The 16,039-nt window shown below is 38.3% G+C and overlaps 1 protein-coding gene across 2 annotated transcripts in view; it reads right to left on the reverse strand.

Moving 5' to 3' along the window:
• Washc4 (WASH complex subunit 4) overlaps positions 1 to 16,039 on the reverse strand; it is a 64,325-nt gene that overhangs the window by 19,839 nt on the left and 28,447 nt on the right. For both annotated transcript variants that reach the window (XM_021640924.2, XM_021640926.2), the window contains 11 exons: positions 11,442 to 11,567; positions 9,248 to 9,355; positions 8,355 to 8,501; positions 8,153 to 8,232; positions 6,676 to 6,781; positions 6,021 to 6,137; positions 4,360 to 4,528; positions 3,686 to 3,840; positions 2,813 to 2,887; positions 2,147 to 2,251; positions 986 to 1,120 (listed from right to left, as the gene is read on the reverse strand). In XM_021640924.2, the coding sequence (XP_021496599.2) occupies positions 986 to 1,120; positions 2,147 to 2,251; positions 2,813 to 2,887; positions 3,686 to 3,840; positions 4,360 to 4,528; positions 6,021 to 6,137; positions 6,676 to 6,781; positions 8,153 to 8,232; positions 8,355 to 8,501; positions 9,248 to 9,355; positions 11,442 to 11,567 (1,323 nt within the window). The remainder of the gene's footprint in view (positions 1 to 985; positions 1,121 to 2,146; positions 2,252 to 2,812; positions 2,888 to 3,685; positions 3,841 to 4,359; positions 4,529 to 6,020; positions 6,138 to 6,675; positions 6,782 to 8,152; positions 8,233 to 8,354; positions 8,502 to 9,247; positions 9,356 to 11,441; positions 11,568 to 16,039) is intronic.

Consider the following 16,039-nt stretch of genomic DNA (forward strand, 5'->3'; position numbering starts at 1 on the left):
GATGACTCTGAGTGTAAATCAAACACTTTTATAACCAGCAAAGCAGATCCAGAACCATGTTAAGGGTGTAGGCTCTCTACTTCCCAGTCATGGACTCTGCCCTCTAACTTCCTACAGATCCCCAAGCTTTCTACCTCACTATGGGGAAACTGTAGGGAGGGCAAAGGGAAAGCTGAAGACAGCTACTGTGGTTTTTGTTTATTTCAGGTTTATTGTTGTTTTCCTTATGGTACAGGGGACTGAACTCTGGCATGATAGACAAGTCCAAAAAAAATAGCATTCCAAAAATCTACTAGTGGGAAACAATTGTGCAGTATTTCTGGAGTGTTAGACAGCATGTGCCAGACATCTGAAGTACTCATTCTAATTCATTATTCTAGAAATTCCTTTTCAAGAATATTTCTTTCAGACACAGTCTCCAACTAGAGATATGTTATCTGTAACTCTGTAAGATCAGAAGATGAGAAAACTAAAATACCTATGAGTTGGGGGTTAAGTAAGTTCCCTTTATTATTGACTCTTAAAAACAATGACACAGAGCTATGTGCAGACATCAAGAGCACAACATGAACCATTATTACAAGCCTGCTCTATTTTGCAGTAAAAAGTAGTATGTGTGAAAATATGTGAAGATACACGCTTATTGTAAAGAACCAGAAAGGCCTGTACTACACTGCTAACAGCAACTGCCTCCAGAAACGGAGTTAGAAAGAGACATGGGGGGTGGCAGACGCCCGCGACACTGTTTAAATGCATCAGAATGAACATGATTGGTGTGTGTGTTATTATAAAATGAAGTAATCTCAGCTACAATAATCATTTAACATTCCAGTATGCTTAAGCTTGCAGAAAACAAGGAAATCACACAGAATACAGGAGAAGGCGGACAGACACAGGAGACACATGCAAAGACTATTAAGGCCCAGCATAAGCACCAGTCATTACACGGCAGTCGAATCCAGATTCCAAAGAATACATAGCATACCTTGTGATCATTTTGGTCCTTGATCTCCCTGAAAAACCGAATATCTTTAATCAATCTGGATTTGATATGTTCATCATACATAAATTGGCTAAATATATAGAACTTCTTTTTCAAAAACTGGTAGGTAAAATTAACCTATAAAATTAAAAAATGAAGTTAATATAAAATTTTCAAATAAATGTTACAGAGTAAGTCATCTAAAAGTACTATTATAAAGTTCAATTAATACTGGAGCTGAAATATTTGAATAGTTTTATTTCCCCAAATCACAGAAAATGCTATAGACTTCTCTTATATACTTTAACAAAAGAGGAAAAAAAGAAAACAAAAATAAAAGAGAGAGAAATATTCTCATGATAGGATTCAGGCCAACCCTGGGAAACAAAACATCTGACCTACAGTTCAACCCTAATATTGAAGGCAGTGGGCTCAGTCCCCAGTCTGCCCTGCTCTTCCACCAGGAAGACGCCTTCTGACTACTCTACAAGGCTGGAAGAACCTTATGTCAGAAATAGGATGCTGGAGGAAGATCTCCAACTGTCACTCACCTACACGGCTCTGAAGCCTTTCATGACAAGGCAAGGGCCTGTTCCAGTGCTAGAGGTCTTTGTCCTCATTAAGTTTATGTTCTAGCAGAGTGGCAGACAACTTAAACATCTACTATCAAATCATTAAGTCACACCTTTAACAACTTCTAAAAATGAAGAGTGTAGGCACTTTGAAAATGACTATCTAAAGGCCCAACCCAGAGCCACAAATCTTCAGAAAGTGAGATGTGAGCTGAGATTCAAGAATTATACAGTTTATAAATAAAAATTTATAAACCAGACCCAAAGACTCATTCCTACAGTAATTTTCAGAGAGCATAAGAAAACCAACACACCCATAAAAGAAAACCAACACACACATACGGTATATTGACTTCCACTGCTAACAATTAAAGTCCAGACGGCTAAGTGACTTTACATTTCCTTTTCCATCATAGTGGCCACCTCATTCTACACAATGTTAACATTTTTTTAACACCATAAGAAAAAAATGAAAATTCAGGTATGATATAAACAGGATGTGTGCTTACCAAAATACTCTATAAAAAATTATCTTTCAAATTACTAAATTTGACAAGTCTATTACCCACCAAACCCACAAAAAGATGCTTACTGTTGTATTCATGATTCCTGTCCCATGTGTTCGGATTGAATTAGCAATATGTCGAATATTAATAGTATTCAAATGTTTATTGTTGCTTGTCCGTTCAATAAAGATCTGCAATGCAAACAAATTATACAGCCCATTCCAAACACTGGTCAGTAGGCCAAGGAAAGTTTAGAGTCTTTTTCATTAAGGAGAATTTAAGTGAAAAGTCATTCAAGAAGATGACACCACCACACTGCAGCAAAGACTGACCAGGAATCTAAGCAACTGCAATTGTGATGGTACACTTCTTTAATCAGAGCATCCAGCACACAAATCTCTGTGAGTTCAAGACCAGCTTGATCCAGGTAGTGAGGTCCAGGCTAGCCAGAGCTACACTCTGAGAGCCTATCTCAAGGGGAAAAACAACTTCCCTAAACAATTATTCTGTTTATTTTATTAATTTCACCTTTGAAAAATCAATTATTAGTCTTTTGGCTGCCCCATTATAAAGCCAACCCCACTTAGAGGTCTGAATTGGGCATGGTAGTCTCTCAATGTAATCCCAACACTTTGGAAGCCTAAAGCCAGCCTAGGCTACAGGTAAATTCTATGGCAGTTAGGACTACAGAATGAAATCTTGCCTTAAAAACACAAAACAATACATAAAATCTTCTTCTAAATTCCACTCACCTGATTATTGAGATTATAGAGGTATCGAGAAACGAATATGTGAATGTTTCTCATAATTTCCAGAACATCAAGTCCCTACAACAAAATCCACACAGAAACCCCATGACATAATCAGTCACGTGTGTATCAACATAACACCTTACTGATTACACTGTTGCCCACATTTACATAATTTTTTAAAAACTACATAAAAGGTACCACCAAAGGTCCAAGATCCTTCCCACTTGTACAACCAGGCCCACCTTCTTGAGAAAGCCTGGCTGCTTGTATTTCATTCCTCCTACATGTACATAAACTAACAGTTCCTATACCCAGAATCACAACCATTTTCTGACCATCCTTAAACTTCTCTTCATGTTTTTTACAAAGTAAACTAATGACTAGACTCCGAAAGGTACATTATAAGAACATTTGTAAAGTGAATACTGCTAAGCCATCTCTTTAGCTCCCAGACCAATTTCTGTGTGCGTGTGTGTTCTTCCATAAAGCCCATTAGTGTCATCTAATACTTTATTCTTAAAAAATATGAAGCTTATATAGCAAAAATCTTTAAACAAATACATTAGTGGCTGTAGAGCTATCTCAGTGGTAGGAGTACTCGTTCTTTTGGAGAGCCTTGTTCTCAGAGAACAGCTCAATACCATCCACAGTTCCAGGGCATCTGACTCTCTTCCGATCTCTACATGTACCAGGTACTCACAAGTACAGATACACACATACAGGCAAGACACTCACACACCTAGAATAAGTAAGTCTAAAGACTGTCCTGTATACATTACATAGACATATATACACCAATCAGGATTACAGAAAAGAGCTCTCACATTAACCCTGCCAGACTATCAGACCAGCCCAGAAACACTGCGCACATACCTGCTCCAAAGTCTGGCTGGGAAGATGTGCCTCTGTCATAACCAGCCCGTAGCGCTGCGCAGCCAAATTTCTCATTTCGCTGTAAGTGGCCCAGTCATGAAGAGCTACTGTTGTAAGATTGTAGAAAGTCTTATCGAGATAATGAGTTACATAAGCTACAAAAACAAAAGAAAACAAAACCCACAGAAGGCCATGTTTGAGTCATGAACGGTAAAAGAGAAATGAACTTAAAAGGGGGAAAAAAAAACCCAGAGAATTTTAAAATCAAATTTGTTTCTTTAAAATAAGGTGTTAGTCTCAACACTCAATGGCTGAGGCAGGATGATCCTAAATTCAAAACCAGCCTCAGCTAGAGAGGAAACCTCCATCTTTAAAAAAAATTTAAAATGAAAATGAAAACAAAACAGTACCAATCAAAACAAGGATTGCGTGTGGTGGACTATACCCATAATCCTAGTACCCAGGGGCTGTGGCAGGAGAACCGTGAGTCTGAGGTCTACCTGGGCTATAGATGGGTCACTGGGCCAGTTTGGGCTACACAGCAAGCTGATAGGAAATAAACATGACACAATAAGAAGAACTAAGGAATGAACGAGAGACCCGCAAGGATCACCTGCTGTTTAACAGGTCAGCAGAGATACAGGACGAACATAAGAAAAAGAACACTCACTCACCTCGAATGTCAATGAATCGATCAAAAAATCTAATTGGGTTCAGAGAGAAGAACAGAGCCAGGTCTTTTCTGCCAACTTTGAAGGGGTTCCGGTCATCCAGCTTCAAGTGAGTGTGCACAGAAAGCCGCAGGTCCTTCTCGATTTCCTTGCACAGCTTATCCAGCAAATGCTATTCAAATGGAATTAGAGCTATTCAAGACGACACTCCATGCTCACGTCTAGACCCTTACAGTGCACTGATGTAAACTTGACCATCTACTTCCTTGATTTACGACACTAAACCCTCAATGGTAAAATTTTACTTTCATTTGGAAAGTGAAAATTCCTCTATAGTTTAAACTAATAATTTTTTTCTTTTTAAAGTCAGGGGCCAGCTAAGTACTGAGACTTCATTTTCATGAATATTTTAAATTTAATCCTCATGAAAAACAGGCAACCAATAGCTTCTCTATAAGGAACATGGATTATGTAATATAAAGCAAAAAAAAAAACTATGGAAAGTAGCAGCAAAAGAAGGAGAAGCTTGGAGTCTGGAGAGATGGCTCAGAGGTTACTGGCACTGGCTGCTCTTCCAAAGGTTTGAGTTCAATTCCCAGAAACTACAAGGTGGCTGACAACCCTCTATAATGAGACCTGATGCCCTCTTCTGGTGTGCAGGCACACATGCAGACAGAACACTGCACACATAATAAATAAATAAATCTTTAAAAAAGGAGGATCTTGCAATGTGCAATGAAGAAAAAGATTCCCTTATGATTATCATTCACAAATCCCAGGGGCCGCATGTATATGGCACACATAGATACATGTAGGCGACATACAATAAACCTAAAAAGCCTGATAAATCATGAGGACTTGAGAAGTGGATCTGCAGATGGAAAGCACTTGCAGACAAATGTAAGGCCTGAGTTTAAAATCCAGGGCACTCCTAAAGCCAGATGCAGTAGTCCCAGCCAAATCTAGAGTGAAATGGGAGATGAGAGAATTGCCCAAAACTTCAGAGCCACTAGGCCTTGTTTGTACAACAGCAAGCAACACAGAGATCCTATCTCAAAACAAGGACCAAGACCTCAGTTTACTCTCTGATCCCCACACTTGCTCCACAGCATACACAAATATACAAACCACACACACACTCATACAACTCACTATGTTAAAATTGACTCAATCACCTTTTCTTGTTTACTGGAGTTCCAGATAATAGCCAGTTACCTATTTTATTTTTAAATAAAAATATTCATGATCATTTGCAAGGTTTGATAACCTTGAAGGGTAACCATAAAGAGAAAGATTTTACAAAATTTTTCATAATTCCACCACACTGAAAAGGGATTATGTTGAAGGTTCACTCATTGTTTGGTTTACACAGTAATTTATAAATAATTAATTTATAAATAATTATAAATAACTAATTTATAAATAAGTAATTTATAAATAATTAATTCTGACTTTTTTGAGTCAGAACTTTTGAGTTCCAGAGTCTGGAACTCAAAATACTCCTGCTTCACCCTCCCAAGTGCTGGAATTACAAGTGTGCATCATTACACCCAGTGTGTTTAAATAATCTGACTCAGTGAAGTCAGCTCCACTTTGAGTTTTTTATTCAAACGTTGTCTTTTGAAGCACTGTTCTTAAACTTTCAATCTTGAATATAACCTTACCTCATTTAAAATCTCCATAACTTCCTTGTCATAGCAATCCAGAAGCAGCTCATGGGACTCTAAATGCCTTGAACGCATCATGGCAGGCACACAGTCTCGTAAAGCACTGAACATGTACTAGCAAAAAAATTAAAACATTCCTGAGTTTTAAAAAACCAGAATCCTAAGCAACATTGCAAAGGCTGATTACCTACAAAGACAAAAACTCTGCCCCGAAGGAAAAACTTTTTTCCTATGACTGCTTTAGTTTTCTAAAAACCCGAAACACATGATTTAGTCACACACACAACAAAGAAGAGAAGCTGGCATTCACTAGTCTTTTACTGCACGTGCATTCAAACACTTACTTCCATAAAGAAACTGAGTGACACAGAGCCTGCGAACAAGTAGCTATCAAGACTGCTGAGGTAAGCGCAGAGCAAGTAAGCGGAGAATAGTTAACTGCGTGCACAGAGGAATTAAGCGCAGTAAAATAAGTTGCCCTAGTCTGGATACACAAATTATACAACTGTACAAGCCTTGATTGGATATTCATAATAACACTTCAAAATATCATTACAGGTCAATTTTATGATGATCTGTCAAATCAAATGACCTACTTAAAACTTAAAAAGTGGCTAGAAATGTTTATTCTTTTAGATTACTCTTTACTTACATGTAATCTAGCTGCATCAACAGCATTTTCATATACATCATCTAAATAAATTGGGAAGACAGCTCGATGCCAGTATAAAAAACAACAGTCACACTGTGTTTGGACTCTACAATATAAGGTAATAAGTAATTAGTGGTACCAAAATGAGGAACCCTGAGCAACACAAAAGAATGACTTATGTACTTCAAGGGGAAGAGGTCTGTCTTCCTCATTTGACATTCTCCCGATCACTTCACCCAACAATACTACACAAAGTCGTAACACTAAGTATTTTTCAAACTGAGCAAAGGTAACAAAACATTTTAACACCCTACATTATCAAAATTTTACATACGCTTTAGTTTTAAAATTATTGAAAACCCCAGACTATTAAACTGACTTAAAATAGATTTTTCCATATTATCTGAAATAATACTTGCATTGCAAAATTTACCTGTCTCCAAAGTGAAAAATAAGTTTTAAAAAGTAAGACCTTTGGATCCCCTCAGTGTTTTGTTTTTTCAGCCCTCCAAATCTTGTGCACTCAACTCTCTATATTAAATCGCAGCACTTGAGAGGTGGATCTATATAAGGTGAGGGCCAATCCAGTCTACAGACCCAGTTCCAGGCTAGGACTGTGAGGCCCTGTATTAAAAAGAAATTAAAATGGCACCAAAACACCTAAAGTCTACACACTGTCTTTGCTACCAAATGGCTATGTAACGCCTTACTGGAGAAGAGACTGACCCTTCTTCCAGAGAAGGCCTAACATTTCTTTCAAGGACTAAAAATTAAACACCACTAACTATAAAAATACCAGCTTTTCAGAAAAGCAAAGAAAACTATGAACTTTAAATAAAAACTGTGCTGTAATGCAATAGCTCAACTTTGTCGAAGTCCAGGGCCTATTGTCCCTTCAGGAAACTACATTCACTCAATGCAAAGAAAACAGTCTCCCCAATTCAGTTCAACCCAATGACTGACTGGCTTCTAAGACTGGAATTCAAATTTCATCTCCAAATAAAATTATACAACATGCTCTGTCATGGGACATCAAGTGTCCCACAGAGAATAAAGCTTTATTATAAAGCAGCAAGTTAGAAATTTCAGTAGTGACACCAATAAAACAATGAATGACAAAGGACACCAGAATCTACTGGATACCCTAAGGGTGACCTGCTTTGCCTAGTGTGAGATTCCTGCTTGCTGTGAAAGCAAAGCTAAGGTAGTACAATGTTGCAGTCACAGTGTCCTTTTGGTCACATTAAGAGAGTTACAGAGAGGAGGTAAGGTGCCCTGTGGATCTCATTCCTACTCTGGCTTGTCACAGAGACACCAACTGACTATGGCGGCGCACCTGTGATCTCAGCGCTGGACAGCCAGCCTGGGCCACAGTAAAATGGACGTTGGGAGTGGGGAGTGTAGACCTGGGAGGAAGAAGATCTCTGTTTGATCGCCCCAGGCCTTTGACTATCATCATACACCCAGCTCTACTTACCTTTCCCTAAGCTCACTGATAAGATCCAGCTTTTTCATGACTACTTGAAGGGGAAGGAGTTCTTCATCTTTAAATGTTTTCTATTAGCAAGAAGGGAAAACACAGAAGTGTAATCACAATAAGGCCAAGTGTCTTAGGCTGATAAATGAACTATGAACCTCAGACCTCACATTTTTTCCATGAATAGGAACAATAAACTTACCATCTGCGTGCCAACACTTAATGCCAAAGAAACAATAAGTCGTCGTTGCTTTGTGCTTGGTCCATTTAAGGTGTTTTCAGCCAAAACAAGAGCAGACAGTACATCAAGACGCTGTTCACTGTATTTTTTGTCTGAAATTACTCTTTTCTTAAAGATGAAACAGAAAACTATTAGTTTTGATTTTTATATCAAGTTTCAAAAGAAAAAAAAATTCTCTATTCTGTTCTCTATGGCATAGCTCCAGGAAAGAATAAGAAAAAAAAATTCCCCACTGTTCTGAACTTAGCTTCTCCAACTGTCTCTCAGCACTGTCAGGAACAGTGAATGTACTAGGCTTACTTTAAACATATTCACATTATCTAACAAAAAAAGAATTTCCAAAAATGAGGCACCAAAATATTTCCTTCCTGCTCCTGAGATTAGTTGCTAATAGAGTTTTAAAAAAAGACAGTCCTCAACTCACTTTTCCAACTTTACAGAGATGTAAATGCAGGTCCACACAGTTTCACTTTCAGGAGAGTATTCAGTAAGTTACATGGGCACCCAGAGCTTCGTGACAAACTAGGCTTGGAGTTAGATGGCTTCCTCTGACTGTTGCTAATGTAGTAACTACATCAAGGAGTACCAATCTGAGTACATTTTAGGGGAGCTAGGCTGAGTTCTGGGGCTATCAACACATACCCTTGTAGAAGGTAGCACCTGTGGCAGTCAATCATGACAGCTTTTCAGAGACTATAATTATAATCCTGGTAACTCTAAAGATTACAGAATGCAATGAACATAATTCACTATAGAAATAACACAGGAAGAATAAAGAGGCTAGACCAGGGAATGCATACCAAACAGCAGAATACAATACTTTAATTAAGTTGAGCACATAGTAGTCTGCATACCTTTGCTACAGCAATGGAATTAAGAGCCTGATGCTGAAGGTGCTGTGTTATATGTGACACTGAATCTGCCACAACCATGCTTCTCCTGTAGAACATATGCTCGATTGCCTAAAAGAAACAAAAATAACTCTGCAAAAAGTAACTTAAAATTTAGAAGCAAGATCTTTACAGAAAATCTTCATGACCCTAGGCAAAAGAAGAGATTTGTAAATGAGACTAGGGAGGGGTGCTGGCAAAAATCAAAACACACACTAGCAAACACACACACACACACACACACACACACACACGCAAGCAAACACTTGTTTGCTTCACAGACATGAAGAACCAAGTGTGGTTTCACACACCTATGTAAAAAAACATCCAAACATGGTGGTACAAGCTTATAACCCCAGTGCCTAGAAGGCACATGGGAGGACCCCTGGAGCGGGCTAGCCTTGATGATAAGCCCCAGGACCATTTCAAACAACAAAGTACATAGCTTCAAGTAATCAACATCTGAGGTTGACCTCTGGCCTCCACACACAGATACACACACATACAGCCTATACACAAAAACACAAGTATGTGCACACCCACAAACATAATGATGGAAAATTCAACTGCACTGAAAAATTAAGCACCTGCACTTGTCAAAAATCATGAAGAAAATAAAAAGATGTAAGGCATTGTTTGGGGAAGGTATGTACTAAATGAGGCAGATCCTTTTCTACAAACATTTCAGATTCCAAAGGAATCAAGATTTTTTTACACAATCAATAGAACCTCCCACAAAAAAAGCATAAACAGTTTTTTTTCAAACAGAAACATAGTAAGTTAACAACAACAACAAAAAACCCCATTAACATTAACAACTAACTGCTGATTATTACAAACTGTCAAAACAACTTGTGCTCATGAACTTAACAGCAGGTATGATAGAACAGGCCTGTGATCTCTACATTTGGAAGGGTGAGGCAGGAGAAGCACCAAGAGTTGCAAGGGAACTTAAGCGTGCTGGCTTGTTTTATGTCACCCTGAGTCAAATCAGTGTCATCTGAAAGGAGGAGCGTCAACTGAAAAAAACTGTCTCCATAAGATCCAACTGTAAGACATTTTCTTAATTAGTGATTGATGGGGAGGCCCCAGCCCACTGTGGGTGGACTTATCACTGGGATGGTGGTCCTGAGTTCTAAGTAAGCTGAGCAAGCTAATGATGAGCAAGCCAGTAAGCAGCACCCTTCATGGCCTTTGCATCAGCTCCTGCTCCTGGTTCCTGTCCTGTTTGTCCTACCCTCACTGCTTTTGATGATGAATCACTGTAAGGAACTGTAAGTGAAAAAAGCCCTTTCCTCCCCAGGTTGCTTTTAGGTATGTTTCATCACAGCAACAGTAACTCTAACTAAGACACCGATATATAGTGAGACCCTGTCTCAAAGAAAAACAAAAAGATGTGGTGATACAGCTTTAAAAAATAAACAAAATTGTAAGAAAATCCAACTCCATGATCACTAGAAACTCATCAGCAAACCTGAGTCACAAGTCCATGGCTAGGCTCTTCTGCCCACAAAGATTTATGCTTAAAAAAACAAAAACATTTTTACATTCCATCAAGTATACTACTGACTCTGAAGTCGCCTGATTACCTCTATTAGTCCACTGTTTACTCACAAGACCACAGTGCTTTATCTAAACTACACATGACAGTGCCATGTAATGAGGTCATCATTAGCATGTGAGCACTTTTAAATAATGGGTATTTTAATATAAGTATTTTGGTGCAACTTGCTTTTTAACATGTCTGTGACTAAAACAATGATTAATAACACTAGGGCTAACTCCCTTCTCATGAGATTAGCTACTAATAAAGTTTAAACACACAGACAGTCCTCAACTCACTCTTCCAACTTTACAGAGATGCAAATGCAGGTCCACACAGTTTCACTTTCAGGAGAGTATTCAGTAAGTTACATGGGCACCCAGAGCTTCATGACAAACTAGGCTTGGAGTTAGATCGCTTCCTTTGACTGTTGCTAATACAATACTTACATCAAGGAGTACCAATCTGAGCACATTTTGTTTTTCAATCTTACGTTAACTTCTCGTAAGTTTGTGTTCTGATGTAACCAAGAAGTAAAACCTTCCAAGAGCATTCCTCTGAGGCTGAGGTCATAGCCTAAAGTCCCGGCGGCTAAGTGAAACAGCACCGACTTACCTTGAGAAGTTCAATGAGCCTGCATAACGCCTTTACTGAGGTTTTGGTCATAGGCTTCTGCATGGACATGTAGAGATTCATCGTGGTTTTAATAATGGTGCTGATACTATAGGCATACAAGAAGCCCTACAAAAGAAAATAAACATTGAGCGGAAGCACACAGATGTCACGTGGACTTCGTTCCGTTTATAATAATCAGCCCTCAGCAGGCCAGGAGACAACATTTCTAAAGTCTCTTTTTTATTATTTTTATGTGTACAGGCATTGAGCTTGTATGTATGTCTCTACAACACATGCATGCAGGGCCTGCAGAGGCCAGAAGTCAGTGTTGGAGCTCCTGGAACTGGTGTTATAGGCAGTTACGAGCTGCTGGGATTACACCTGGATCCTCTGGAGGAGCAGCTAGTGCTCTTAGCCTGAGTCATCTCTCCAGACATTCCAAGTCTCCTTTAAAGAGTTAGAAATACTGTTCCTGACAAGACAGCACACTGAGTTTCAAAGCGATCCCTAAGCATTTCCTGGGCTATCAAATACCAGACATTTACACTGCTGATGCAGCGAATACTGGCTTTTAAAAAATCTTGTCACTTGAAGAAAATGAAAACCCCAGTAAAACGGTGTGTATGTGTCAGGGAAATACCTAGTAATCTATCCTCATCTTAAGTGCTGGGGAGAGATCAGATCCCATGCGCTGACACAGAGCATGGAGCCAAAAACTAAGAAGCTAGAGATTGAAAATGGAGAAGAGCTGCTTCTGTAAGTGATGTAGACACACAAGGGAGCTTCGGAGCAAAGCTAACACCATTCTTCCTCTCGACCTAGACCAGCAGTTCTCAACCTATGGATCAGATACTACATTACATTCATAACAGTAGCAAAATCAAGTTTAGGAAGTAGTAAAAAAATAATTTGATAGTTGAGGGTCACCATAACATGAGGAACTGTAGCAAAGAGTCACAGCAGCATTAGGAAGGTTCAAACCACTGGCCTACATCAATCTCAACAGTCCATCTACTGTCTGCTCATCAGCCTTCTCTCTAATTAGCCCAAGAACTAGAACACAGTCTCTCTGCCCCTTCTCTTCATCAACGTCTTTTAGGCTTAAAAGTACTTTTAATGTGTCTAAACTCTGGGAAAAAGACTAAATAGTGTAAATACAATGGTAGATGGGATTATACATTTAAAATTTTGTGCATGTGTGTGCAGGTATCCACAGAGGCCACTGGATCTGCTGCATGTAGAGTTACAGATGACCTCAGGTCCTCTGGAAGAGTAACACTATTTTAACTGCTGAACCATTTTTCCAGTCCCTCATGTTTTTGTTTTTGTTTTTATTTAAATCTCCAAAGGGTTTAAAGCCACATACTCATTTTTTTTTCTTGTTTTTAAAATTGAAACAAATTTTCATACAATATCTTGGTCATGGTTTCCCCTCCCCTAGTTCTCACCAGATCCTCCCCACCTTCCTACCCACCCCAATTCTATGTTCTCTCTCTTACAAATTGAAAACAAACAAGAAACCCACAAAAAACCAAAACAAGCAAAAGTCCAGTAAGACAAAACACACACACACACACACACACACAAAATTTTGTGGTGGCCAATTACTCCTGAGCATGGGCCCTGCTGTGTAGTGTGGTTGATATAACCAGTGACATTCCACTGGAGAAACTAATTTTCCTTTTGCCAGCAAGTAGCAATAGCAAACAACTTCTCACTTAGGGATCCAGTGTCTGCTTTCCTGTCTTCAGTCTGGGACTCCCTCTGGCTGACACTGTCCAGGTCTTATGTGTGGAGGCACAGTGTCCAAGTCCATCCTGCTGTTCTAGTTTCCCTTTTATTAACCCATAACACTACATTCTATTTTCCCTTCCTTGGGAGATCCTCCTCCTTCCTGTTACCTGACCTCTTGGTTATTCAGATTGTAGAATACATACAAAAAATTTAAAAGCAAGCATCCAAATATAAGGGAAAATATAGACTATTTGTCTTTTTGAGAGTCTGGGTTACCTCTCTCAGAATGACTTTTTCTCTAGCTCCATACATTTATCTGAAACTTTCACAATTTCATTCTTAACAGCTGAGCAATATTCCATTGTGTATATGTGCCACATTTTAATGATCTATTCTTCTGTTTCTAATTTCTGGCTATTATGAATAGAGCAGCAATCTACATGGATGTGCAAGCATATCTGTAGTAAGATGCAGAATCTTTATTCCCAAGAGTAGGAAAGCTGGATCTTGAGGTAGATCGATTCCCAGCTTCCTGAAGAACCACAATGATTTCTAGAGACTATACAAATCTGCACTCTCCCCAGCAATGAATGAATGTTCTCCTTTCCCTACAACCTCACCAGCATAAGCAGTCATTTGTTTTACTATCTTGGCCATTATGAATGGGGTAAGATAAAAATCTCAAAATAGTTTTAATTTCTATTTCCCTGGTGGCTAAGGATTTCTCGGTCATCTGTGCTTCATCTTTTAAGAATTCTCTGATTAGTTCTGTATTCCATTTAATTGAGTTACTTGATTTCTTGATGCTGTTTTTTTTTCTTTTGTTTTTAGTTCTTTATACATTTTAGATATTAGCCTCCTATCAGATCTGTAATTGGTAAAAATGTTTTTCCAGTCTTCATGCTGCCAGTCTGTCCAATGATAGTGTCCTTTGCTACCATTTCAGCTTCATGAGGACCCATTTATTAACTACTGGTCTTTGTGCCTGTGCTATGGGTGTCCTATCCAGAAAGTTCTTCCTGTGTCAATGAATTCAGCCTGTTTCTACTTTCTCTTCTATCAGATTCAGGATAGCTGCTCTTACGTTGAGGTCCTTGGATATACTTGTAGTTTTGTGCAGAATGACGTATATGCATCTACTTTCATTCTCTACGTGCAGCCACTGTTTGACCAGCACCATTTGTTCTCCAGTATATATTTTGGCTCCTTGTTAAAAAATGAGGTGTCCATAGGTGTGTGTGTGTGATTATATCTGGGTCTTCCATTTGAATCCAATGATCAACGTGTTTGTTTTTATGCCAATACCATGTCTTTTTTTTTTTTTTTAAACCACAGCTCTGTAATGAAACTTGAAATGGAGATGGTGATACCTCTGACAGTTCTCTTATTATTCAGGATTATTTTAACTGTCCTAAGTATTTTGTGTTTCCATACGATGCTGAAGATTATTTTTTCAACCTGTGAAGAACTGTGGTGGAATTTTGATAGAAACCACTGAAATCTCAAGATTGCTTTTGGTAGAATGGCCATTTTCACAATTTAATCCTACCAATCCAAAGAATGGGTGGTCTTTCCATCTTCTGGTGTTTTCTAAGTCTTTCCTTCAAAGTCTTATCATTTTCATTATATAAATCTTTCACTTGCTTGGTTAGAATTACCCCAAGATACATATTTTTCTGAAGCTATTATAAAAAATACTGTTTTTCTGATTTTTCAGTGTGTTTGTCATTTGTATACAGGAAGACTACTAATTTCTGTGGGTCAATTTTATATCCTGCCACTTTGCTGAAAGTGCTTATCAGCTGTAGGTGGAGTTTTTATGGTCTTATATGTTCAAAATCATATCAACTGCAAATAAAGATATTTTGACTCCTTCCTTTCCTATCTGTATCCCTTTGATCTCCTCCAGTTGCACTAAGACTTTAAGTACTATATTGAACAGGTTTATAGAGTGAACATCCTTATCTTATTCCTGGTTTTAAATAAATAAGAACCTATTTGAGTTTCTCTCCATTTAGTTTGGTATTGGCTGTGGGATTGCTGTATAACTGCCTTTATTTTGTTGAGGTATGTCCCTTGTATCCCTAATCTCTCCAGGACTTTCATCATGAAGAAGTGTTGCAAAGTATCAAAGGCCTTTTCTATACCTACTGAGATGAATGTAAGTGAATTACATTTATTGATTTATGCATGTTGAACCATTCATGCATCCTTGGGATGAGGTCTACTTGTTCATCCTGGATAATCTTTTTGCTGTGTTGTTGAATTCAGTTTACAAGTTTTATTTTGTTTTATTGAGAACTTCTGAATCTATGTTCATATGGATTACTGATCTGTAATTTTCTTTTTCGGTTGGGTCTTTGTATGGTTTTGGTAACGGGTATAGTTCCTTGAACATCTACTTTACAGAGTAAGTTTAGAAGTATTAATTCTTCTTTGAAGGTTTCACAGAACTCTGGGCTAAATCCATCTGACTTCGGGGTTCTTATTGGGAGATTTTTCATGACTGCTATTTCACTAGGGGTTATTGGTCTGCTCAAATTGCTTATTTCATCTTGATTGAATTCTTTTTACAACATTTGTAAAAAATAAAAAAAAAAATCACCCATTTCTTTAAGGTTTTCCCATTTGGTGGAATACTGACTTTTAAAGTATATCTTAGTATTCTGTGCATTTCCTCAGGTTCTGTTGTAATCCTCCCTCTTCACATCTAATTTGATTAATTCGGATCTTCTCTGTCTTTTGGTGGCTATAGTTAAGTGTCTGCCAGCCTTCTAACCACATGTGAGAAAGCGCTATCCCAGGACTACTATATCTGACTAGTAGAACATACTTCAATGCCGTAACAAATGCGGGTTTCCCCA

The sequence above is a fragment of the Meriones unguiculatus genome, chromosome 2 (genome assembly GCF_030254825.1).
Source record: "Meriones unguiculatus strain TT.TT164.6M chromosome 2, Bangor_MerUng_6.1, whole genome shotgun sequence".
Lineage (NCBI taxonomy): Eukaryota > Metazoa > Chordata > Mammalia > Rodentia > Muridae > Meriones > Meriones unguiculatus.